The sequence below is a fragment of the Salmo salar genome, chromosome ssa20 (genome assembly GCF_905237065.1).
Source record: "Salmo salar chromosome ssa20, Ssal_v3.1, whole genome shotgun sequence".
Lineage (NCBI taxonomy): Eukaryota > Metazoa > Chordata > Actinopteri > Salmoniformes > Salmonidae > Salmo > Salmo salar.
This window is the reverse complement of record NC_059461.1, coordinates 87,343,437-87,370,463: the sequence shown is the minus strand read 5'-3', so window position 1 is coordinate 87,370,463 and position 27,027 is coordinate 87,343,437. Positions and strand designations below refer to the sequence as shown.

General features: G+C 47.7%; 2 protein-coding genes across 5 annotated transcripts in view; one reads left to right on the top strand and one right to left on the bottom strand.

Moving 5' to 3' along the window:
• Positions 1-22,553, top strand: part of LOC106581464 (rho guanine nucleotide exchange factor 26) — a 141,702-nt gene extending 119,149 nt beyond the window's left edge. For 2 of the 4 annotated variants that reach the window (XM_045704055.1, XM_045704054.1), the window contains exons 13-15: positions 14,797-14,867; positions 20,015-20,119; positions 20,616-22,553. In XM_045704055.1, coding sequence (XP_045560011.1) covers positions 14,797-14,867; positions 20,015-20,119; positions 20,616-20,758 — 319 coding nt within the window. In that variant the 3' untranslated portion in view covers positions 20,759-22,553. Of the gene's footprint in view, positions 1-5,664; positions 5,829-14,796; positions 14,868-20,014; positions 20,120-20,615 lie in introns of those variants that run through there. The other 2 variants (XR_006761043.1, XM_014163533.2) reach the window with 2 other exon arrangements.
• Positions 22,554-23,826: 1,273 nt separating this feature from the next.
• Positions 23,827-27,027, bottom strand: part of dhx36 (DEAH (Asp-Glu-Ala-His) box polypeptide 36) — a 49,962-nt gene continuing 46,761 nt past the window's right edge. The window contains exons 24-25 of the mRNA XM_045704056.1: positions 24,810-24,962; positions 23,827-24,740 (exon numbers count right to left, since the gene is read on the bottom strand). Coding sequence (XP_045560012.1) covers positions 24,528-24,740; positions 24,810-24,962 — 366 coding nt within the window. The 3' untranslated portion in view covers positions 23,827-24,527. The remainder of the gene's footprint in view (positions 24,741-24,809; positions 24,963-27,027) is intronic.

Sequence of the window (27,027 nt, the reverse complement as noted above, 5' to 3'; positions counted from 1 at the left end):
TACCCAAAACGTTTGACCCAAGTAAAACGATTTAAAGGCAATGCTACCAAATACTAATTGAGTGTATGTAAACTTCTGACCCACTGGGAATGTGATGAAATAAATAAAAGCTTAAATAAATCATTCTCTCTACTATTATTCTGACATTTCACATTCTTAAAATAAAGTGGTGATCCTAACTGACCTAAAACAGGGATTTTTTACTAGGATTAAATGTCAGGAATTGTGAAAAACTGAGTTTAAATGTGTTTGGCTAAGGTGTATGTAAACTTCCGACTTCAACTGTATATCCCTCAGTGAATACATCTAATGGAATGGGCGTATTCAATCCCACAATGCCTTGATTGTGTTTTTTGTGTGTGTTTAGTGTGTGTGCGCACAAGTCACTCAGATCAAAGTCTACTCTGAGTTTATAGAGCCCACTTTTCTCTCTCTCTAAGACCCACTCTCACACACTGATCAAAGTCCCCTGGTATCAGCGTTTAAAGCCACCGCTCCTCGCAGCATTTCATTAACCCTCTCTACTCTGTTGTCTAAGTCCTCGGGGTAATGTTTACCCAAACACCTCACCTACAGTAGGTAGAAAACATCTGGCCTTACATATTTCTGCTTCTAATGGAATCATTTTCCCCTCAGCAAACACTGGCTATATAGGGAATCATTTTCCCCTCAGCAAACACTGGCTATATAGGGAATCATTTTCCCCTCAGCGAACACTGGCTATATAGGGAATCATTTTCCCCTCAGCAAACACTGGCTATATAGGGAATCATTTTCCCCTCAGCGAACACTGGCTATATAGGGAATCATTTTCCCCTCAACGAACACTGGCTATATAGGCAATAATTTTCCCCTCAGGGAACACTGGCTATATAGGGAATCATTTTCCCCTCAGGGAACACTGGCTATATAGGCAATCATTTTCCCCTCAGGGAACACTGGCTATATAGGCAATCATTTTCCCCTCAGGGAACACTGGCTATATAGGGAATCATTTTCCCCTCAACGAACACTGGCTATATAGGCAATCATTTTCCCCTCAGGGAACACTGGCTATATAGGGAATCATTTTCCCCTCAGGGAACACTGGCTATATAGGCAATCATTTTCCCCTCAGCAAACACTGGCTATATAGGGAATCATTTTCCCCTCAGCAAACACTGGCTATATAGGGAATCATTTTCCAGTGATGTAGCAGCCTATTTTGGGCAATAGTTTTACATCACTCAGACCCATTCTATAATTTAATATAGTAGCTGGGGGCTCTTCCTCTGTATGGTTATGGAGAATGCAGTGAGTTGAGTTCCAGGTGCAACAGAGGAATGTAAGTAGATGCAGGCTTCCTGATTTAGATATATAGACACTTATACATTCCACTCTACTGAAGTCGAGTCATTTTTTTAAGTCATTTTTATTTGTGAACTTTCTCTCTCTCAATTCAATTCAAGAGGCTTTATTGTCATGGGAAACGTATGTTAACATTGCTAAAGCAAGTGAAATAGATAATAAACAAAAGTGAAATAAAAAGTGAACAATGAACAGTAAATATTACTCACAAAAGTTCAAAAGAAATAAAGACATTTCAAAGGTCATATTATGTCTATATACAGTGTTGTAATGATGTGCAAATAGTTAAAGTACAAAAGAGAAAATAAATAAACATAAATATAGGTTGTATTTACAATGGTGTTTGTTCTTCACTGGTTGTCCTTTTCTTGTGGCAACAGGTCACAAATCTTGCTGCTGTGATGTCACACTGTGGTATTTCACCCAGTAGATATGGGAGTTTATCAAAATCGGGTTTGTTTTTTCAAATTCTTTGTGGATCTCTGTAATCTGAGGGAAATATGTGTCTCTAATATGGTCATACATTTGGCAGGAGGTTAGGAAGTGCATCTCAGTTTCCACCTCATTTTGTGGGCAGTGTGCACATAGCCTGTCTTCTCTTGAGAGCCAGGTCTGCCTACGGCGGCCTTTCTCAATAGCAAGGCTATGCTCACTGAGTCTGTACCACAGGAGGTTGGTGGCACCTTAATTTGGGAGGACGGGCTCATGCTAATGGCTGGAGCAAAATTTGTTGAATGGTATCAAATGCATCAAACACATGGTTTCCATAGTTTCCATGAGTTTGATAACATTCCATTCTCTCTGTTCTAGCCCTTTTATCATGACTCGTCCTCCCCTCAGCAGCCTCCACTGGTCTGTACATAGTCAAAGCTTTCCTTCATTTTGGGTCAGTCACAGTTGTAGAGCAGCCCCCGACGGGACGTGTCAACTGTATGCAATCATGTCCTCTGTGTTGTCTCTCCAGTCCCCATTGTCTCACCTCTGAGATAGAGACGCTACATCCTGATTGTCTGATATCAGATCGGTGGTTCATTTTACAGTAATACTATTGGTCAACAACTCAGATTACTCTCTCTCTCTCGCTCTCTATCTCTCGCTCTCATTTCATTTCAAGGGCTTTATTGGCATGGGAAACATGTTTACATTGCCAAAGAAAGTGAAACTAGATAATAATAATAATAAAGAATCAACAGTAAAAATTCCAAAATAATAGAGACATTTCAAATGTCATTATGTCTATATACAGTGTTGTAATGATGTGCAAATAAAGAAGAAAAAAACGTTTATTTAACCTTTTTTTAACTAGGCAAGTCAGTTAAGAACAAATTCTTATTTACAATGACGGCCTACCCAACCCGGACAACACTGGGCCAATTGTGCGCCGCCCTATGGGACTCCCAATCACGGCCGGATGTGATGCAGCCTGGATTCAAACCAGGTACTGTAGTGACGTCTCTTGCACTGAGATGCAGTGGCTTAGAGCGCTGCGCCACTCTGGAGCTCGAGTGGCGCAGTTAAAGAACAAAAGGGGAAATAAATTAGCATAAATATAGGTTGAATTTAATGGTGTTTTGTTCTTCACTGGTTACCTTTGTGGCCACAGGACAAATAGCTTGCTGCTGTGATGGTACACTGGTATTTCACCCAGTAGATATGGGAGTTTATCAAAAAAAAGTATTAGTTTTCAAATTCTTTGTGGATCTGTGTAATCTGAGTGAAATATGTGTCTCTAATATGGTCATACATTTGGCAGGAGGTTAGGAAGTGCAGCTCAGTTTCCACCTAATTTTGTGGGCAGTGTGCACATAGCCTGTCATCTCTTGAGAGCCAGGTCTGCCTACGGCGGCCTTTCTCAATAGCAAGGCTATGCTCACTAAGTCTGTACATTGTGAAATCAAAGTTTATTTGTCACGTGCGCTGAATACAACAGGTGAAGACCTTACAGTGAAATGCTTACACACACACACAAGCTTTCCTTCATTTTGGGTCAGTCCCAGTGGTCAGATATTCTGCCACTGTGTCCTCTCTGTTTACGGCCTAATAGCATTCTAGTTTGTTTTGTTCTTTTTTATCTTTCCAATGTGTCAAGTAATTATCTTTTAGTTCTCTCATGATTTGGTTGGGTCTAATTGTGTTGCTGTCCTCAGGCTCTGTGGGGTCTGTTTGTGTTTGTGAACAGAGCCCCAGGACCAGCTTGCTTAGGGGACTCTTCTCCAGGTTCATCTCTCTGTAGGTGATGACATTGTTATGGAAGGTTTGGGAATCGCTTCCTTTTAGGTGGTTGTAGAATTTAATGGCTCTTTTCTGGATTTTGATAATTAGCGGGTATCAGTCTAATTCTGCTCTGCATGCGTTTATTTGGTGTTTTACATTGTACACAAAGGATACTTTTGTAGAATTTTGCCTGCAGAGTCTCAATTTGGTGTTTGTCCCATTTTGTGAATTGTTGGTTGGTGAGCGGACCCCAGACCACAAAACCATAAAGGGCAATGGGTTCTATAACTGATTCAAGTATTTTTAGCCAGATCCTAATTGGTATGTTGAATGTTATGTTCCTTTTGATGGCATAGAAGGCCCCTTATGCCTTGTCTCTCAGATTGTTCACAGCTTTGTGGAAGTCACCTGTGGCGCTGTTGTTTAGGCTGAGGTATGTATAATTTTTTGTGTGCTCTAGGGCAACAGTGTCTAGATGGAATTTGTGTTTGTGGTCCTGGCAACTGGACCTTTTGTGGAACACCATTATTTTTGTCTTACTGAGATTTACTGTCAGGGCCCAGGTCTGACAGAATCTGTGCAGAAGATCTAGGTGCTGCTGTAGGCCCTCCTTGGTTGGGGACAGATCTAGGTGCTGCTGTAGGCCCTCCTTGGTTGGGGACAGATCTAGGTGCTGCTGTAGGCCCTCCTTGGTTGGGGACAGATCTAGGTGCTGCTGTAGGCCCTCCTTGGTTGGGGACAGATCTAGGTGCTGCTGTAGGCCCTCCTTGGTTGGGGACAGATCTAGGTGCTGCTGTAGGCCCTCCTTGGTTGGGGACAGATCTAGGTGCTGCTGTAGGCCCTCCTTGGTTGGGGACAGATCTAGGTGCTGCTGTAGGCCCTCCTTGGTTGGGGACAGAAGCACCAGATCATCAACAAACAGGAGACATTTGACTTCTGATTCTGGTCGGGTGAGGCTGGTTGATATGTACGCTCTCTCTCTGTCACGCTCTCTCTCTCCCTCAGTTTGGTTATATAACTCACTCACACAAAGACTCCTGCTTTTCACTGGCCTTCATATAAAGGACGTGTTCACTTCCTTTGTCAGCGAATAGGGAGTGCTTACATGCAGGCGAACACACACACACACACACACACACACACACACAAGCAAGGCCAGATCGCCCTCATTCCTCTATCTGTTTAGGTTAACCTCCCTTTCTAATCATGTTCTCTACAGATCCTAGCATAAACATAACATTAACTACCTATCTTAGCTAAACGTATCCTTAACGACTAGAATGCCAAGCAGACTGTCTGTCTGTATCCAGTGTTTTGTGTGACTGACTGGAGGGCTTTTCCAGGCTATATGCTAGCCACCACATGCCATGCTCTGACTCATACTGCCCAGTCAGCTGCATTAACCTGGCTCCCCCTCTCTCTGAGTGTCTCTTCACAGAGGCCTGCCTGCCTGCCTGCCTGCCTGCCTGCCTGCCTGCCTGCCTGCCTGCCTGCGTGCGTGCGTGCGTGCGTGCGTGAGTGCGTGCGTGCGTGCGTGCGTGTGTGTGTGTGTGTGTGTGTGTGTGTGTCCGGAAAGCCCACAGATTTCCCCCTCTAAGAGTGTGGGTCAGGACCCCTGCTGTAATGTAATGACTTAATAATAGTGATGTCTTTGTCTCGTGTGTGTGTGTGTGTGTGAGCAGTTTGCCCCTCACTCACTGTAGTCGCCTAAGGAATGATCTGGGGTAGAGAGTCCCCGGCAACCAGCCATTGTTACAGTGGTTGCTACGCATTGTGACACTGGTTGCCTAGCAGTAAACCCGTTGTTGAATTGGCTTGTTCCCACGATTCACACACTAACCCCCTCGTTCCCCTTCATTCCCTCTCTTCTCTCTCTCCTCACCCCCCTTTATCCAGTCCTGTATCTCGTCCTTCACTCGGTGTTATTGTAGACCAGAACAGAGGCTGCAAACACTCACCTTGGAGAAGGAGAGAGAGAGAGAGACTACTTTACATCTATAGAGCAGTCCATATTGAGCACAGGAAGCCCTCATTCATGCTTGTCTCTACGTGTGTGTGTGTGTGTGTGCGTGTGTGGGCGTGTGTGTGGATATATCCCTGTAGACTACCTGTGTGTGTGTGGGGGCCTGCAGGCTACCTGTATCTGTTGTGGCTGTGAGTGTGTGTTGCCACAGTGAACTTACCCACAACGGTATGTAGAGTGGAATGGAGATACTATAAACAGAGACGGACCGACTGGGAGAGACGGACGGACGGACCGACTGGGAGAGACGGACGGACGGACCGACTGGCGGGCCGGGACGGACGGACCGACTGGCGGGCCGAGACGGACCGACTGGCGGGCCGAGACGGACGGACCGACTGGCGGGCCGAGACGGACGGACCGACTGGCGGGCGAGCCGAGACGGACGGACCGACTGGCGGGCCGAGACGGACGAGACCGACTGGCGGGCCGAGACGGACGGACCGACTGGCGGGCGGAGACAGACGGACCGAGACGGACGGACCGACTGGCGGGCCGAGACGGACGGACCGACTGGCGGGCCGAGACGGACGGACCGACTGGCGGGCCGAGACGGACGGACCGACTGGCGGGCCGAGACGGACGGACCGGCTGGCGGGCCGAGACGGACGGACCGGCTGGCGGGCCGAGACGGACGGACCGGCTGGCGGGCCGAGACGGACGGACCGGCTGGCGGGCCGAGACGGACGGACCGACTGGGAGAGACGGACTGGCGGGCCGACTGGGAGAGACGGACTGGCGGGCCGAGACGGACGGACGGACCGAGACGGACGGACCGACTGGCGGGCCGAGACGGACGGACGGACGGACGGACCCGACTGGCGGGCCGAGACGGACGGACGGACGGACGGAGCGAGACGGACCGACTGGCGGGCGGAGACGGACGGACCGACTGGCGGGCGGAGACGGACGGACCGACTGGCGGGCGGAGACGGACGGACCGACTGGCGGGCGAGACGGACGGACCGACTGGCGGGCCGAGACGGACGGACCGACTGGCGGGCCGAGACGGACGGACCGACTGGCGGGCCGAGACGGACGGACCGACTGGCGGGCCGAGACGGACGGACCGACTGGCGGGCCGAGACGGACGGACCGACTGGGAGAGATGGACTGGCGGGCCGACTGAGAGAGACGGACTGGCGGGCCGAGACGGACGGGACGGACGGACCGACTGGCGGGCGGAGACGGACGGACGGGCTGACTTGCGGGCGGAGACGGGCCGACTGGCGGGCGGAGACGGACGGACGGGCCGGCGGGCGGAGACGGACGGGCCGGCCGGCGGGCGGAGACGGACGGACGGGCCGACTGGCGGGCGGAGACGGACGGACGGGCCGACTGGCGGGCGGAGACGGACGGACGGGCCGACTGGCGGGCGGAGACGGACGGACCGACTGGGAGAGACGGACGGGCCGACTGGCGGGCCGAGACGGTCATTACTCGCTCTCTGACTGACTGAGAATATACAGTAAAGTTCCTCTGTTTACGTGTTTATGAAACTTCATGCGTGTTCATGTGTGTGTATTTGAGGGGTTTTTCTGATGTTATCGGGACTTGATCTGAAATGAACTGGGTTGAGCTCTGCTGTTAGTGGTTCAGTCAGCCCAGTTCCAGTCAGTCCAGCTCCAGTCTCTCTCTACTAAACTCCAGTCAGTCCAGCTCCAGTCTCTCTCTACTAAACTCCAGTCAGTCCAGCTCCAGTCTCTCTCTACTAAACTCCAGTCAGTCCAGCTCCAGTCTCTCTCTACTAAACTCCAGTCAGTCCAGCTCCAGTCTCTCTCTACTAAACTCCAGTCAGTCCAGCTCGTCTCTCTCTACTGAACTCCAGTCAGTCCAGCTCCAGTCTCTCTCTACTAAACTCCAGTCAGTCCAGCTCCAGTCAGTCCAGCTCCGGACTCTCTCTACTAAACTCCAGTCAGTCCAGCTCCAGTCTCTCTCTACTAAACTCCAGTCAGTCCAGCTCCAGTCTCTCTCTACTAAACTCCAGTCAGTCCAGCTCCAGTCAGTCCAGCTCCGGTCTCTCTACTAAACTCCAGTCAGTCCAGCTCCAGTCAGTCCAGCTCCGGTCTCTTTCTACTAAACTCCAGTCAGTCCAGCTCCAGTCTTTCTCTACTAAACTCCAGTCAGTCCAGCTCCAGTCTCTCTCTACTAAACTCCAGTCAGTCCTGCTCCGGTCTCTCTCTACTAAACTCCAGTCAGTCCTGCTCCGGTCTCTCTCTACTAAACTCCAGTCAGTCCAGCCCCAGTCTCTCTCTACTAAACTCCAGTCAGTCCAGCTCCAGTCTCTCTCTACTAAACTCCAGTCAGTCCAGCTCCAGTCTCTCTCTACTAAACTCCAGTCAGTCCAGCTCCAGTCTCTCTCTACTAAACTCCAGTCAGTCCAGCTCCAGTCTCTCTGACAGTCTCTCTCTACTAAACTCCAGTCTGTCCAGCTCCCGTCTCTCTGACAGTCTCTCTCTACTAAACTCCAGTCAGTCCAGCTCCGGTCTCTCTCTACTAAACTCCAGTCTGTCAGTCCAGCTCCAGTCTCTCTCTACTAAACTCCAGTCAGTCCAGCTCCGGTCTCTCTCTACTAAACTCCAGTCAGTCCAGCTCCGGTCTCTCTCTACTAAACTCCAGTCTGTCAGTCCAGCTCCAGTCTCTCTCTACTAAACTCCAGTCAGTCCAGCTCCGGTCTCTCTACTAAACTCCAGTCAGTCCAGCTCCGGTCTCTCTCTACTAAACTCCAGTCAGTCCAGCTCCGGTCTCTCTCTACTAAACTCCAGTCAGTCCAGCTCCGGTCTCTCTCTATTAAACTCCAGTCAGTCCAGCTCCAGTCTCTCTCTACTAAACTCCAGTCAGTCCAGCTCCAGTCTCTCTCTACTAAACTCCAGTCAGTCCAGCTCCAGTCTCTCTCTACTAAACTCCAGTCAGTCCAGCTCCGGTCTGACAGTCTCTCTCTACTAAACTCGAGTAAGTCCAGCTCCGGTCTGACAGTCTCTCTCTACTAAACTCCAGTCTGTCAGTCCAGCTCCAGTCTCTCTCTACTAAACTCCAGTCTGTCAGTCCAGCTACAGTCTCTCTGACAGTCTCTCTCTACTAAACTCCAGTCAGTCCAGCTACAGTCTCTGATAGTCTCTCTCTACTAAACTCCAGTCAGTCCAGCTCCAGTCTCTCTCTACTAAACTCCAGTCAGTCCAGCTCCTGTCTCTCTCTACTAAACTCCAGTCTGTCAGTCCAGCTCCAGTCTCTCTCTACTAAACTCCAGTCAGTCCAGCTCCAGTCTCTCTCTATTAAACTCCAGTCAGTCCAGCTCCAGTCTCTCCGACAGTCTCTCTCTACTAAACTCCAGTCAGTCTCACTATGTTCATAACAACTGCTTTCCACATGGAGCCTTTTGTCCATTTAATTCTCAATGTGAAACATGAACCTGTCACAGTAGTTCTCGTCTCATGGTGTTTTCATGTGATGACATGTATAGTCTGATGTTGTATTCATTTAAATGACGGATGAGGTGGCTGAGGTGTAGAAGGAACAAAGAGCCTGTTACACAGAGAGAGAGAGAGAGGGAGGGTCTCTGCGTCCCTCTCCAGACATTAAATCATGTGTGTGTTCCAACAGGAATTTCTTAGTGTGTGTGTGTGTGTGTGTGTGTGTGTGTGTGTGTTGGTGCTTTTACTAATATATGAGAGTGTGTATTAATCGTCCTGATACCTCAGCTGGCGTGTTTTATTGTGGGAAGTCTACGCTACGTGTTAGTGTGTGTTTGTGTGTTTGTGTGTTGGTGTTTTTGTGTTGGTGTGTTGGTGTTAGTGTGTTAGTTTGTGTGTTGGTGTTAGTGTGTTAGTTTGTGTGTTGGTGTGTTAAGCCAGCAATGAACAGATGTCATTCCCACATGTCTCCCTTAGACTCAGACAGCCACACAAACATTCAGTCAGTCAGAGACACACCGGTGTGTCTTCTCTCCTGTCTTCTCTCCTGTCTTCTCTCCTGTCTTCTCTCCTGTCTTCTCTCCTGTCTTCTCTCCTGTCTTCTCTCCTGTCTTCTCTCCTGTCTTCTCTCCTGTCTTCTCTCCTGTCTTCTCTCCTGTCCTCCAGTGTGTCATGACTCAGTACAGGTTCCCCTGAGGACAGCCAGGGAACCAACCCTGTATACCTCCTTCAGTCCCTGAACCCTAGTTAACACACGATTACAGTTTCCATTCACTGTGACCCAGAGAGATAAGGGTGTATTTGTGGTCACATCTACCACCTGGGACCATCCAATCGCATGGTCCTAAAGAATGCTAAAGAATGCTTGATCATAGAGAAATGTCCTGAATGATAGTTGTGGTCCTACTGAGCCTCCGACATGGACACGGACGCGGACCACAGGACGCGGACCACAGGACGCGGACCACAGGACGCTGTGTACCACAGGACGAGGACCACAGGACGCGGTTTAGCAGCTGACCTAGACGACCCCTACATAACAGGTCACCAGGGTGATGACGGTAGAGACGACCCCTACATAACGGGTCACCAGGGTGATGACGGTAGAGACGACCCCTACATAACGGGTCACCAGGGTGATGACGGTAGAGACGACCCCTACATAACGGGTCACCAGGGTGATGACGGTAGAGAACGACCCCTACATAACAGGTCACCAGGGTGATGACGGTAGAGACGACCCCTACATAACGGGTCACCAAGGTGATAAAACAACCACCTAATGACACTGTGTTATTAGGGGGGGGGGGATTCCCGGATTAAGCCGCAACAGAACTGGAATGGGAAACAGAATAATGGAATGATGGAAGTCTGAGTCACGGAGTTCTTTTGTGTGCCCTGTGTCCTTGTTCAGATTCTCCACACAGACTCCATTCACTCTGCCTGGTCTGACCTGTGGTGGGGTTCTGGGTCAGTATCTCTGAGTCTGTGTGTGCAACCCAAAGTGTACCCTATTCCCTACATACAGCACTACATTTGACCAGAGTCCTATGAGGCCTGGTCAAAGTCAATGCACTATATAGGGAATATGGTGCACTTTGTGCTGCAGCCTCTGAGTCTACTGGTCCTGACTGGCTGTCCACAGTGGGGGTGAAGGGGTGAGACAGACGGGTCCTGGCTGGCTGTCCACAGTGGGGGTGAAGGGGTGAGACAGACCGGTCCTGGCTGGCTGTCCACAGTGGGGGTGAAGGGGTGAGACAGACGGGTCCTGGCTGGCTGTCCACAGTGGGGGTGAAGGGGTGAGACAGACTGGTCCTGGCTGGCTGTCCACAGTGGGGGTGAAGGGGTGAGACAGACTGGTCCTGGCTGGCTGTCCACAGTGGGGGTGAAGGGGTGAGACAGACTGGTCCTGGCTGGCTGTCCACAGTGGGGGGTGAAGGGGTGAGACAGAGACTGGTCCTGGCTGGCTGTCCACAGTGGGGGTGAAGGGGTGAGACAGACTGGTCCTGGCTGGCTGTCCACAGTGCGGGTGAAGGGGTGAGACAGACTGGTCCTGGCTGGCTGTCCACAGTGGGGGTGAAGGGGTGAGACAGACTGGTCCTGGCTGGCTGTCCACAGTGGGGGTGAAGGGGTGAGACAGAGACAGGTCCTGGCTGGCTGTCCACAGTGGGGGTGAAGGGGTGAGACAGAGACAGGTCCTGGCTGGCTGTCCACAGTGGGGGTGAAGGGGTGAGACAGACTGGTCCTGGCTGGCTGTCCACAGTGGGGGTGAAGGGGTGAGACAGAGACTGGTCCTGGCTGGCTGTCCACAGTGGGGGTGAAGGGGTGAGACAGACTGGTCCTGGCTGGCTGTCCACGGTGGGGGTGAAGGGGTGAGACAGACTGGTCCTGGCTGGCTGTCCACAGTGGGGGTGAAGGGGTGAGACAGAGACTGGTCCTGGCTGGCTGTCCACGGTGCGGTTGAAGGGGTGAGACAGAGACTGTACCCCTCTATCCCCTCTCCCTCGTTATGTTTCATTCTCATCCTACACAGGCTGTTTCTCTCCATCCGTCAATCTAGCTCACTCCTTCTCTATGAATCACTATATTCGACCTTTTTTTCCAGCTCCTTTCGTTCTTTTTTTTCTTTCATTCTTTCGTTCTTTCTTTCTTTCTTTGAGCAGGTGAGGTGGCAGGTAGGGTTACCTGGTGAAACCTGACCTGTGTCCCTCCTCCCATTCACCAGAGACACAAACCAAAAGCTACTCTGTTCCTTTCTTGTGAATTAGCCTGTGTCCTTGTTCAACTGAATCAAAACACCTCTGTTCTCCCTCTCTCTCTCTCACGGACAAGGACTGGGAGGGAGAGGGGAGGGAGAGGGGCGTGAAAGGACTGGGAGGGAGAGGGGAGGGAGAGGGGCGTGAGAGGACTGGGAGGGAAGGAGGGGTGAGGGAAGGAGGGAGAGGGGGATGAGGGAAGGAGGGAGATGGGGATGATAGAGGACTGGGAGGGAAGGGGGGAGAGAGGGGTGAGGGAAGGAAGGGGAGGGAGAGAGGGGTGAGGGAAGGAAGGGGAGGGAGAGGGGGGTGAGGGAAGGAGGGAGAGGGGGATTGAGAGAGGGATAACAACATGCACATTTGTCCCTTAGTGGACTAATAAAGCTGTTGTCTTCCTCTCTGTGGACTAGTGTGTGGCTCAGTTGGTAGAGCATGGTGTTTGCAACGCCAGCATGGTGTGTGCAACGCCAGGGTTGTGGGTTCAATTCCCATGGGGGGCCAGTACAACATTTTTTGGGTGAAATGAAATGTATACATTCACTACTGTAAGTCGCTCTGGGTAAATGACTAAAATGTAAATGTAAAAATGTGTATTGACTTCCTGTCTGTGGACTAGTGTGTGGTGTATTGACTTCCTGTCTGTGGACTAGTGTGTGGTGTGTTGACTTCCCCTCTGTGGACTAGTGTGTGGTGTATTGACTTCCTGTCTGTGGACTAGTGTGTGGTGTATTGACTTCCCCTCTGTGGACTAGTGTGTGGTGTATTGACTTCCTGTCTGTGGACTAGTGTGTGGTGTATTGACTTCCCCTCTGTGGACTAGTGTGTGGTGTGTTGACTTCCCCTCTGTGGACTAGTGTGTGGTGTATTGACTTCCCCTCTGTGGACTAGTGTGTGGTGTATTGACTTCCCCTCTGTGGACTAGTGTGTGGTGTATTGACTTCCCCTCTGTGGACTAGTGTGTGGTGTGTTGACTTCCCCTCTGTGGACTAGTGTGTGGTGTATTGACTTCCCCTCTGTGGACTAGTGTGTGGTGTATTGACTTCCTGTCTGTGGACTAGTGTGTGGTGTATTGACTTCCCCTCTGTGGACTAGTGTGTGGTGTATTGACTTCCCCTCTGTGGACTAGTGTGTGGTGTATTGACTTCCCCTCTGTGGACTAGTGTGTGGTGTATTGACTTCCCCTCTGTGGACTAGTGTGTGGTGTATTGACTTCCCCTCTGTGGACTAGTGTGTGGTGTGTTGACTTCCCCTCTGTGGACTAGTGTGTGGTGTATTGACTTCCCCTCTGTGGACTAGTGTGTGGTGTATTGACTTCCCCTCTGTGGACTAGTGTGTGGTGTATTGTCTTCCTCTCTGTGGACTAATGTGAGGTGGTGGTTTGAGATGCTGTGTGGTGGTGGTTTGAGATGCTGCGTGGTGGTGGTTGTTTGAGGTGCTGTGAGGTGGTGGTTGTTTGAGATGCTGCGTGGTGGTGGTTGTTTGAGGTGCTGTGAGGTGGTGGTTGTTTGAGATGCTGCGTGGTGGTGGTTGTTTGAGGTGCTGTGAGGTGGTGGTTGTTTGAGATGCTGTGAGGTGGTGGTGGTTGTATGAGATGCTGTGAGGTGGTGGTTGTATGAGATGCTGTGAGGTGGTGGTTGTTTGAGATGCTGTGAGGTGGTGGTGGTTGTATGAGATGCTGTGAGGTGGTGGTTGTATGAGATGCTGTGAGGTGGTTGTTGTTTGTGATGCTGTGTGGTGGTGGTTGTTGTTTGTGATGCTGTGAGGTGGTGGTTGTTTGTGATGCTGTGTGGTGGTGGTTGTTGTTTGTGATGCTGTGAGGTGGTGGTTGTTTGAGATGCTGTGAGGTGGTGGTGGTTGTTTGTGATGCTGTGAGGTGGTGGTTGTTTGTGATGCTGTGAGGTGGTGGTTGTTTGTGATGCTGTGTGGTGGTGGTTGTTGTTTGTGATGCTGTGAGGTGGTGGTTGTTTGAGATGCTGTGAGGTGGTGGTTGTTTGAGATGCTGGGAGGTGGTGGTTGTTTGAGATGCTGTGAGGTGGTGGTTGTTTGTGATGCTGTGAGGTGGTGGTTGTTGTTTGAGATGCTGTGAGGTGGTGGTTGTTTGAGATGCTGTGTGGTGGTGGTTGTTGTTTGCGATGCTGTGAGGTGGTGGTTGTTTGTGATGCTGTGAGGTGGTGGTTGTTTGTGATGCTGTGAGGTGGTTGTTGTTTGAGATGCTGTGTGGTGGTGGTTGTTGTTTGCGATGCTGTGAGGTGGTGGTTGTTTGTGATGCTGTGAGGTGGTGGTTGTTTGCGATGCTGGGAGGTGGTTGTTGTTTGAGATGCTGTGAGGTGGTGGTTGTTTGTGATGCTGTGTGGTGGTGGTTGTTTGTGATGCTGGGAGGTGGTTGTTGTTTGAGATGCTGTGAGGTGGTGGGTTGTTTGTGATGCTGTGTGGTGGTTGTTGTTTGTGATGCTGGGAGGTGGTTGTTGTTTGAGATGCTGTGAGGTGGTGGTTGTTTGTGATGCTGTGTGGTGGTTGTTGTTTGTGATGCTGTGTGGTGGTTGTTGTTTGTGATGCTGTGTGGTGGTTGTTGTTTGAGATGCTGTGAGGTGGTTGTTGTTTGTGATGCTGTGACGTGGTGGTTGTTTGAGATGCTGTGAGGTGGTGGTTGTTTGAGATGCTGTGAGGTGGTGGTTGTTTGTGATGCTGTGTGGTGGTGGTTGTTTGTGATGCTGTGTGGTTGTATCAATACGTCCCCTGCTTTTCCTCTGGATTGCATCTTATTTCATGCTGAAAAAAGAGTGTCTGCTTATTGACTAAAATGTAAATGTCAAATGGATTGACTGATTAAATCATTTCCCTGAAACAGGCCGTGTTGATACTATCAGCTAAAGGAAAGGCAAACTGAAGTGAAGTTGTGTTTTTTCCTGCAAAACTGCAGTGGTATTATAAACCTCCATGTCGACCACGACTTTCTATATTGTTATGGTGCTAAATTACTCATTAATTTGTAAGAGAAAAAGTATTGAAAAGTGTTGTAAAATGATGATGTTTGTCTGTCCCACAGGAATGAGCGTGCTCGCTGGATCAGTGCTCTGGGCCAGAGCAGCAATGACGAGAAGAACCAAGACCGAACCAGTGAGTTCAGCACCACACACACCTTCACTCAGACAGCACTATCAAACATGGCTGGTCAGTGGAACTCACATGTAGGCACACAGCACCACCTGCTGGTGGAGTAGTAGAACTGTCTCCCAATCACTGTGTCAAATCAAATCAAAGAGCCGAATACAACAGGTGTAGACCTTACAGTGAAATGCTTACTTACAGGCTCTAACCAACAGTGCAATTTTTATGTAAAAAATAGGTATTAGGTAAACAATACATAAGGAAATAAAAAAACAACAGTAAAAAGACAGAATAATAACAGGAGAGAGGCTACATACAGGAGAGAGGCTACATACAGGAGAGAGGCTACATACAGGAGAGAGGCTACATACAGGAGAGAGGCTACATACAGGAGAGAGGCTACATACAGGAGAGAGGCTACATACAGGAGAGAGGCTACATACAGGAGAGAGGCTACATACAGGAGAGAGGCTACATACAGGAGAGAGGCTACATACAGGAGAGAGGCTACATACAGGAGAGAGGCTACATACAGGAGAGAGGCTACATACAGGAGAGAGGCTACATACAGGAGAGAGGCTACATACAGGAGAGAGGCTACATACAGGAGAGAGGCTACATACAGGAGAGAGGCTACATACAGGAGAGAGGCTACATACAGGAGAGAGGCTACATACAGGAGAGAGGCTACATACAGGAGAGAGGCTACATACAGGAGAGAGGCTACATACAGGAGAGAGGCTACATACAGGAGAGAGGCTACATACAGGAGAGAGGCTACATACAGGAGAGAGGCTACATACAGGAGAGAGGCTACATACAGGAGAGAGGCTACATACAGGAGAGAGGCTACATACAGGAGAGAGGCTACATACAGGAGAGAGGCTACATACAGGAGAGAGGCTACATACAGGAGAGAGGCTACATACAGGAGAGAGGCTACATACAGGAGAGAGGCTACATACAGGAGAGAGGCTACATACAGGAGAGAGGCTACATACAGGAGAGAGGCTACATACAGGAGAGAGGCTACATACAGGAGAGAGGCTACATACAGGAGAGAGGCTACATACAGGAGAGAGGCTACATACAGGAGAGAGGCTACATACAGGAGAGAGGCTACATACAGGAGAGAGGCTACATACAGGAGAGAGGCTACATACAGGAGAGAGGCTACATACAGGAGAGAGGCTACATACAGGAGAGAGGCTACATACAGGAGAGAGGCTACATACAGGAGAGAGGCTACATACAGGAGAGAGGCTACATACAGGAGAGAGGCTACATACAGGAGAGAGGCTACATACAGGAGAGAGGCTACATACAGGAGAGAGGCTACATACAGGAGAGAGGCTACATACAGGAGAGAGGCTACATACAGGAGAGAGGCTACATACAGGAGAGAGGCTACATACAGGAGAGAGGCTACATACAGGAGAGAGGCTACATACAGGAGAGAGGCTACATACAGGAGAGAGGCTACATACAGGAGAGAGGCTACATACAGGAGAGAGGCTACATACAGGAGAGGCTACATACAGGAGAGAGGCTACATACAGGAGAGAGGCTACATACAGGAGAGAGGCTACATACAGGAGAGAGGCTACATACAGGAGAGAGGCTACATACAGGAGAGAGGCTACATACAGGAGAGAGGCTACATACAGGAGAGAGGCTACATACAGGAGAGAGGCTACATACAGGAGAGAGGCTACATACAGGAGAGAGGCTACATACAGGAGAGAGGCTACATACAGGAGAGAGGCTACATACAGGAGAGAGGCTACATACAGGAGAGAGGCTACATACAGGAGAGAGGCTACATACAGGAGAGAGGCTACATACAGGAGAGAGGCTACATACAGGAGAGAGGCTACATACAGGAGAGAGGCTACATACAGGAGAGAGGCTACATACAGGAGAGAGGCTACATACAGGAGAGAGGCTACATACAGGAGAGAGGCTACATACAGGAGAGAGGCTACATACAGGAGAGAGGCTACATACAGGAGAGAGGCTACATACAGGAGAGAGGCTACATACAGGAGAGAGGCTACATACAGGAGAGAGGCTACATACAGGAGAGAGGCTACATACAGGAGAGAGGCTACATACAGGAGAGAGGCTACATACAGGAGAGAGGCTACATACAGGAGAGAGGCTACATACAGGAGAGAGGCTACATACAGGAGAGAGGCTACATACAGGAGAGAGGCTACATACAGGAGAGAGGCTACATACAGGAGAGAGGCTACATACAGGAGAGAGGCTACATACAGGAGAGAGGCTACATACAGGAGAGAGGCTACATACAGGAGAGAGGCTACATACAGGAGAGAGGCTACATACAGGAGAGAGGCTACATACAGGAGAGAGGCTACATACAGGAGAGAGGCTACATACAGGAGAGAGGCTACATACAGGAGAGAGGCTACATACAGTAGAGAGGCTACATACAGGAGAGAGGCTACATACAGGAGAGAGGCTACATACAGGAGAGAGGCTACATACAGGAGAGAGGCTACATACAGGAGAGAGGCTACATACAGGAGAGAGGCTACATACAGGAGAGAGGCTACATACAGGAGAGAGGCTACATACAGGAGAGAGGCTACATACAGGAGAGAGGCTACATACAGGAGAGAGGCTATATACAGGCACCGGTTTGTCAAGCTGATTAGTCAGGCTGATTGAGGTAGTATGTACATGTAGGTTTAGTTAAAGTGACTATGCATAGATGATAAACAGAGAGTAGCAGCAGCGTAAAAGAGGGGTTGGGGGGGGCACACAATGCAAATAGTCCGGGTAGCCATTTGATTACCTGTTCAGTACTTATGGCTAGGAGGTAAAAGCTGTTGAGAATAGAGGTCGACCGATTATGATTTTTCAACGCCGATAGCGATTATGGAGGGCCAAAAAAACCCCGTACCGATTAAACGGACACATTTTTTTTCAAAATGTATTTATTTGTAATAATGACAATTACAACAATACTGAATGAAAACTTATTTTAATATAATACATCAATAAAATCAATTTAGCCTCAAGTAAATAATGAAACATGTTCAATTTGGTTCAAATAATGCAAAAGAAAGTGTTGGAGAAGAAAGTAAAAGTGCAATATGTGCCATGTAAGAAAGCTGATGTTTAAGTTCCTTGCTCAGAACATGAGAACATATGAAAGCTGGTGGTTCCTTTTAACATAAGTCTTCAATATTCCCAGTTAAGAAGTTTTAGGTTGTAGTTATTATAGGAATTATAGGACTATTTCTCTCTATACGATTTGTATTTCATATACCTTTGACTATTGGATGTTCTTATAGGCACTTTAGTATTGCCAGTGTAACAGTATAGCTTCCGTCCCTCTCCTCGCCCCTACCTGGGCTCGAACCAGGAACACATCGACAACAGCCACCCTCGAAGCAGCGTTACCCATGCAGAGCAAGGGGAACAACAACTCCCAAGTTTCAGAGCGAGTGACGTTTGCAACGCTATTAGCGCGCACCCGGCTAACTAGCTAGCCATTTCACATCGGTTACACCAGCCTAATCTTGGGAGTTGATAGGCTTGAAGGGGTGGGTATAATTTGTGGAACGTTCCAACAGGAATCTGTTCCAAAAAATGTAAAGTAAAAGGTTGCCAACCAACAATGCATACAAAGTAGCAACGCATACAAACCTAGCTAACTAGCTGCCGAATAGGCATCAACTCACCACGTAGCTTATTCTTAATGTTTGTCCATAGGCAAACAGACATATGAGGACAGACATTTTTCGGAATAAACGTGATGAATGAAAAACGCAATGAAATAGACCACTCCCTACCCAGTATCTTATTCTGCCGCTATACAACTTTGTATGCGTTGTTTTTTGGCAACCTTGTTATTTACGAATTTTTTGGAATAGATTCCTGTTGGAATGTTGCACAGATTATACCCACCCAGGTTGAAGTCATAAACAGCTTGAGGCACAGCGAAGAGCTGCTGGCAAAACGCACGAATGAATGCTTATGAGCCTGCTGCTGCCTACCACCGCTCAGTCAGACTGCTCTATCAAATATCAAATCATAGACTTAATTATAACATAATAACACACAGAAATACGAGCCTTAGGTCATTAATATGGTAGAATCCGGAAACTATCATCTCGAAAACAAAAGTTTTTTCTTTCAGTGAAATACGGAACCGTTCCATATTTTATCTAACGGGTGGCATCCCTAAATCTAAATATTCCTGTTACATTGCACAACCTTCAATGTTATGTTATAATTACGTAAAATTCTGGCAAATAAGTTCGCAACGAGCTAGGTGGCCCAAACTGTTGCATATACCCTGAGTCTGCATGCAATGAACGCAAGAGAACTGACACAATTTCATGTTAGCAGGCAATATTAACTAAATATGAAGGTTTAAAAATATATACTTGTTTATTGATTTTAAAGAAAGCCATTGACGTTTATGGTTAGGTACATTGGTGCAACGACAATGCTTTTTTCGCGAATGCGTTTGTTAAATCAACACCCGTTTGGTGAAGTAGACTGTGATTCGATAATAAATGAACAGGCACCGCATTGATTATATGCAACACAGGACAAGCTAGTTAAACTAGTAATATCATCAACCATGTGTAGTTAACTAGTGATTATGATAAGATTGATAGTTTTTTATAAGATACGTTTAATGCTAGCTAGCAATTTACCTTGGCTATTGCTGCCCTCGCGTAACGGGTAGTCAGCGTGCCATGCAGGCTCCTCGTGGAGTGCAAAGTAAGGCAGGTGGTTAAAGCGTTGGACTAGTAACCGGAAGGTTGCAAAAAACGAATCCCCGACTCCCTCCTGAACAAGGCAGTTAACCCCCGTTCCAAGGCCGTCATTGGAAATAAGAATGTGTTCTTAATCTGACTTGCCTCGTTAAATAAAGGTGTAAAAAAAAAACAATACGGTGGCCAAAAATACCGTTATGAGAACTTGAAATCGGCCCTAATTAATTGTCCATTCCGATTAATCGGTCGACCTCTAGTTGAGAAGCCTTTTGGTCCTAGACTTGGTGCTCTGGTACCGCTTGCCATGCGGTACCAGTTAGAGTGTAAACTCTGTGTTGTTTTTGTGTTGCCCCAAGGTTAGAGTGTAAACTCTGTGTTGTGTTTGTGTTGTCCCAGATGCCATGCAGGTGGAGGTGACGAGGACGTACACAGCCAAGCAGCCTGATGAGCTGTCACTGCAGGTGGCTGACGTGGTCCTGGTGTCACAGACTGTTGAGGATGGTACGTTAGTGTTACTCTCTCTCTCCCTGTCCTCACTCTTTCACATCTGTTCTCTCCTCTTTCGCCCCGTCTATTTTTCTCCTCCTTGGGGGGGATCATTGAAAGAGATGTATCTATCTGTGTAGCGTCTGACCAGAGGCGTTTGATGATGCGTATACACAGTCACACTCTTAAGGTGAAAGGTAATTTCCCATTGTGTCTCCATGGCAACCATCTCTTTTATGTGAAAGGGCATCCTAACACAGACAGAATAGAGCATCAAACAGATGTCATTTAAGAGTCCAACAGCGGGCTGAGAGCTCACTTCCTGCTTTGAAGAGGAAACTATTTTCCTGTGAAGTGATTTTCTGAAGGATAAATGAAGGATTATAGAGTGGTGTGTGTCTCTCTCAGGCTGGTATGAGGGCTCACTTCCTGCTAGAGGAAACTATTTTCCTGTGAAGTGATTTTCTGAAGGATAAATAAAGGATTATAGAGTGGTGTGTCTCTCTTTCAGGCTGGTATGAGGGCGAGCGACTCCGTGATGGCGAGAGGGGTTGGTTCCTGTCAGAATGTGCTGAACCAATCATGTGCCAGGCCACTATTGAGCGCAACATGCAGAGGATGGACCGCCTCCAGGGGCTGGAAACCAATGTGTGAGCTGGAACTGCAGGCTCCACCCACTTAAATACAGCAGTGACCTGCCTTCAATCAGACACACCAATGAGTGAGCTTTATGCCAGCGATGGCCCTCCACTGAATACACCAATAGAAAGTCTCCTTGCTCAACAGAGCAATGTGTGAGATCTTTCTGCCAGCGACTTAATACACCAATGAGCCACCTTCAAGCACTATTAACCAATGAGAGTGCTGACTACCACTAAATGCACCAACAGACTGTATGTGTGCCAGCTGACTGCATCTATTAGAATGGGTTTGGGGTCCAGTGATTGTTACCCATGCAGTCTAACATTCTCCATCTTCTACCAATCTCTATGGTAAGGAAGTTTGACCCTATGACCTGTCAACAACACTTTGACTCCTCCCACTGATGGAAGACTGTCCAACCACTGCCCGTGTGACTGCTTTTTGGCCCCCGAAGGACATCCCACTTGGACACACATGCACACAGAACGTGCTGGGGTCAAAGTTTAAAACGGCCACGTACAGAGTGGATTGGTCACCTATAATAACAGAGGTTGCATTACAACTAATATAACATGTATTCATTTCCTTCTGAAAGACTCCCCAGGAATGAAGCTTACCTTCTGTCCTACATAACTAACATTTTATATTAGTATATGTTTTGTCATGCTTTTTAAAGTGCCAGGTTGTCATGATGTGACAGTTCAGTTTCACTTCTGCTCTGTGGTCAGGTTATAGTGTGTGATGAGACTGATGGGGAAGAGGCTCATTGTAGACACACAAATTACACTGTACGTTAGATTTATCTGTGTGTGGCTAGGAGGCCTTTTGTAATGTAACGACGGTCCAAAATGGCCGAATAAACGGATATTTTCTAGACTTCCCTGTGTGGCCAGTAGGAGGCTGTGTGACTGCTGAAGAGGCTGAATGTAAGGAGCCAAAATGGCAGAATGACCGGCCCAGTTTCCTGACTTCCCTCTGGTTAGGTTACATTATAGTGAGGCTGAATGTTATGATGGCCTACAAAGTAAAAAATAAACTCCCACATTCATGCGCTAACCCCGATTCCCAACACCTAATCCAGATTCCCAACACCTAATCCAGATTCCCTAGCCATTTTAGATACCTTAAACTATTGAACAGGTATTAGCAGTATGGGCATAGCTTCACCTTGCACTCTACTGAGGCTTGGGTTACATATGCAGTCCTTTCAGCATTACACACTGCCTAGGGTCTGGAAGTTGATCTGTAATTGGGCAATTTATCTCCATCTTAATGTCACCTTACATAAACGGAGACATTTCCGTCCCACAATCCTCCTGCCTCTGGGTGTGATGATGCCCTGGGGTGGCTTTTAGAAGGCCCAGAGCTGGAAGTTAAAACAAAAAAATACCCTCCTTATGATTTCTGTGACGAGCGGCAGGAGAGAAAAGGAAATGTCGCGACGCTCGGTCCTAAAACTGGAAAAAGCCAGTCAAGGTTTTAACATGATTGTCCGGGCGTGATTCATCTTCTAAGTGTGTAATGTTGTCTCATATCGCTGAAGGAAACAAATAATGGCCTGATCAGCTTCCTGTTGTAACGCCGTTCATCAAACCAGACCACTTCTCTCCATCTGGTCTGACCCAGACAAAAAAACTTTGTTTGCACTCAGGGATAAACTGTGATGACACGCCTTTAACCCATGTAAATATGTAACTAATAACTTCTGTTTAAATGTAATCCACAGCTATAGATTTATATTGCAGATGATGTCATTTAGATATTTCATCTAACTATTGTTAATAAAAGTGCTATGGTGTATTTGCAATCTGTTGTTTTCTTTCAGAATGCTGATGAATCTTTGAATGGCTCAGTGAATTTAGGGGACCGGGGAACAGACACCTGTTATGGCTGGGGACCGGGGAACAGACACCCGTTATGGCTGGGGACCGGGGAACAGACACCCGTTATGGCTGGGGACCGGGGAACAGACACCCGTTATGGCTGGGGACCGGGGAACAGACACCCGTTATGGCTGGGGACCGGGGAACAGACACCCGTTATGGCTGGGGACCGGGGAACAGACCGAGAGAGAGAATGGGTTTTGTTTTAATTGGTAACATTCAGTGAAGCTGTTTGAAGTCAAACTTTACTACTGCTGTAACTGTACCTCCTGTTAAGAGATTAGACCGATGGATACATACATTTCAAGATAAAACAAATGGATTCTATTAAAGACATGCTCCGGTACTTTTGCGACTAGTAAGTATTTTTTAAATCTCCCGCTTTGGGCTGGATGTGTCAATGTAGTTCATACATGCATAATCTATGATCAGAATTACTGTTTTACCTCAGCCACAAAATCCCTAGTTTGAAAGAGACTTTTCTGGAAGATGTGCCAGCCCCCTAGCGATTTGAGTTCCAGCCAATGAGATTCAGCCCCTCGCCATTTGAGTGACAGCTAGTGAGAATCACACACAGCAATGACGTGGTGCACATGTAATTATCCATTTTCGGGGACCACTTTTGGCACATGGGCTACTTTCAGGACTACTGGCTAAAAAGTATGGAGAATCCCTTTAATGTAGGATTTCATGTGGTTTAAGTACCAACTAATTGGTACCAGAGGTGTCAGGTAGCCGAGTGGTTAGAGCGTTGGACTAGTAACCGAAAGGTTGCCAGATCGAATCCCCGAGCTGACAAAATAAAAATCTGTCATTCTGCCCCTGAACAAGGCAGTTAACCCAATGTTCCTAGGCCGTTGAACATAAGAATTTGTTCTTAATTCACTTGCCTAGTTGAATAACACAATGTACATTTATCACGGCTGTTGTGTTTTAATAATGCCCCAATTCAGGAAAGTTTTAGATTGTGGAATATGTATTACAGCTACTACTAATGTATCTTTAACTTCAGTCCGATCGCCCCTTTTCAGCTATGCACCTCAAAAGGCAATATTTCCACATTGGTAGAGATCGCATTCAAGGTAAATGCTGCAGATGGCAGCTCAGTTAGAAATGACCTTTAAATGTCAAGCACGCCATAATGTGAATCCAGGCCTTAATCTCTCCCACTTCACACCACACTAGAAAAGACTAATGTCACACTGCAATAAGGTCAGCTTTAATGGTTCAGCTTCAGGGAGAAGATTCAAATATTTGAAGAAAAACTGAAAAGAGAACGGCAAGTGAACCATTCGTCGGCCAGCCTTACAACATAAGAATGTCAGCCAAATAGGCCATTTGACAACATGAGAATGTCAAGCAATATCAACAAAACAGCATTCCATACAACTTAGTTCTACATAATTGTTCTTAACAAATGCAAAAATACATGCTCAGCCTTTTCCAGTTGGCTTATAGAATTAAATTCAAATGGTTGGCGTTCGGGACTTTCTTCACATACCATCCTGACTGGATTCATATCCAATAGAAATGTGCCTAAGACATTGAGATGTATAGAGATCTTTACTTGGAAACACAATTTTGCATGGACATTGAGGGCTTCCACCATTTTAAAGTAGTCAACTGGGTGGGGATTCCTATGGGAGTGATCAGCCAATTACCAGAGCATGGTCTTCAAATTGGTTTGCCTAGTTGGTAAATCGACAAAATAAATGATACACAATATTTAGTTTAAGACTCCAGCTCTGCAAGTGGCGGTAAATCACCAACATTAGCTTGCCACTTATTCAAACGGAGATAGCATGGGCAGCGCCACTATGGCACAGATACAAAGGGGAGACCTCTTTCCATCTCTATGGCTTGAGCTTTTCTCTGGGTTGAGAAGAGATGCAGCAGTTCTAGTACTCGTCACCATCATCGTTGTTGTAATACTGGTGACGTCCTCTAGGGGCAGTGTTCCTCGCGTTAATGTTGGGCCTCTCCTGGGTGGTGATGAGGTCTATGATGGCTGTGATGACAGCACAGTCTTTGGATTGGCGGTTGCTCCAGTCCACAGGGGCGGGGCTTCGGATCTTCTCTTCCAAAAGAGAGTCCAGCTCCTTCTTCAGATTCTACAGAGAGAGGCAGATCAGGAAAACGGTCAGGTGTGTTTGTGTGTTTGCGTGTGTGTGTTCATGTACCTTGACGAGGTGAGCGATGCGTGCGGGGGACTGGAAGACGATCCAGTCATCCACAGCGATGGTCTCCTGGTCCTGGTCCATCTGGATGGTGACGTCACCTCCAAAGAACAGTAGGGAGAACGGAGACACCTCCGTACAGTCGTACAGGAAGATCTGGGGACAGACATGGATACAGCATTAACACACGCATACAGGAAGATCTGGAGACAAATCAAATAATTGTATATTTGTCACATGCTTGGTAAATAACAGGTGTAAACCAACAGTGAAATGCTTACGGACGGGCCCTTCCCAACAATACAGAGACAAAGCAAACAAATCCACAATGAGTAACGATAACTTGGCTATATACACACAGGGCACCAGTACTGAGTCAATGAGCAGAGGTACGAGGTAATAGCTTGGCTATATACACACGGGGCACCAGTACTGAGTCAATGTGCAGAGGTACGAGGTAATAGCTTGGCTATATACACACGGGGCACCAGTACTGAGTCAATGTGCAGAGGTACGAGGTAATAGCTTGGCTATATACACACGGGGCACCAGTACTGAGTCAATGTGCAGAGGTACGAGGTAATAGCTTGGCTATATACACACGGGGCACCAGTACTGAGTCAATGTGCAGGGGTATTAGGTAGATATGTACATATAGGTATGAGGTAGATATGTACATACAGTGGGGAGAACAAGTATTTGATACACTGCCGATTTTGCAGGTTTTCCTACTTACAAAGCATGTAGAGGTCTGTAATTTTTATCATAGGTACACTTCAACTGTGAGAAACTGGAATCTAAAACAAAAATCCAGAAAATCACGTATGATTAAGTAATTAATTTGCATTTTATTGCATGACATAAGTATTTGATCACCTACCAACCAGTAAGAATTCCCGGCTCTCACAGACCTGTTAGTTTTTCTTTAAGAAGCCCTCCTGTTCTCCACTCATTACCTGTATTAACTGCACCTGTTTGAACTCGTTACCTGTATAAAAGACACCTGTCCACACACTCAATCAAACAGACTCCAACCTCTCCACAATGGCCAAGACCAGAGAGCTGTGTAAGGACATCAGGGATAAAATTGTAGACCTGCACAAGGCTGGGATAGGCTACAGGACAATAGGCAAGCAGCTTGGTGAGAAGGCAACAACTGTTGGCGCAATTATTAGAAAATGGAAGAAGTTCAAGATGACGGTCAATCACCCTCGATTTGGGGCTCCATGCATGATCTCACCTCGTGGGGCATCAATGATCATGAGGAAGGTGAGGGATCAGCCCAGAATTACACGGCAGGACCTGGTCAATGACCTGAAGAGAGCTGGGACCACAGTCGCAAAGAAAACCATTAGTAACACGTCATGGATTAAAATCCTGCAGCGCACGCAAGGTCCCCCTGCTCAAGCCAGCGCATGTCCAGGCCCGTCTGAAGTTTGCCAATGACCATCTGGATGATCCAGAGGAGGAATGGGAGAAGGTCATGTGGTCTGATGAGACAAAAATAGAGCTTTTTGGTCTAAACTCCACTCGCCGTGTTTGGAGGAAGAAGAAGGATGAGTACAACCCCAAGAACACCATCCCAACCATGAAGCATGGAGGTGGAAACATCATTCTTTGGGGATGCTTTTCTGCAAAGGGGACAGGACGACTGCACCATATTGAGGGGAGGATGGATGGGGCCATGTATCGTGAGATCTTGGCCAATAACCTCCTTCCCTCAGTAAGAGCATTGAAGATGGGTCGTGGCTGGGTCTTCCAGCATGACAACTACCCGAAACACACAGCCAGGGCAACTAAGGAGTGGCTCCGTAAGAAGCATCTCAACGTCCTGGAGTGGCCTAGCCAGTCTCCAGACCTGAACACAATAGAAAATCTTTGGAGGGAGCTGAAAGTCCGTATTGCCCAGCGACAGCCCCAAAACCTGAAGGTCTGTATGGAGGAGTGGGCCAAAATCCCTGCTGCAGTGTGTGCAAACCTGGTCAAGAACTACAGGAAATGTATGATCTCTGTAATTGCAAACAAAGGTTTCTGTACCAAATATTAAGTTCTGCTTTTCTGATGTATCAAATACTTATGTCATGCAATAAAATGCAAATGAATTACTTAAAATCATACAATGTGATTTTCTGGATTTTTGTTTTAGATTCCGTCTCACAGTTGAAGTGTACCTATGATAAAAATTACAGACCTCTACATGCTTTGTAAGTAGGAAAACCTG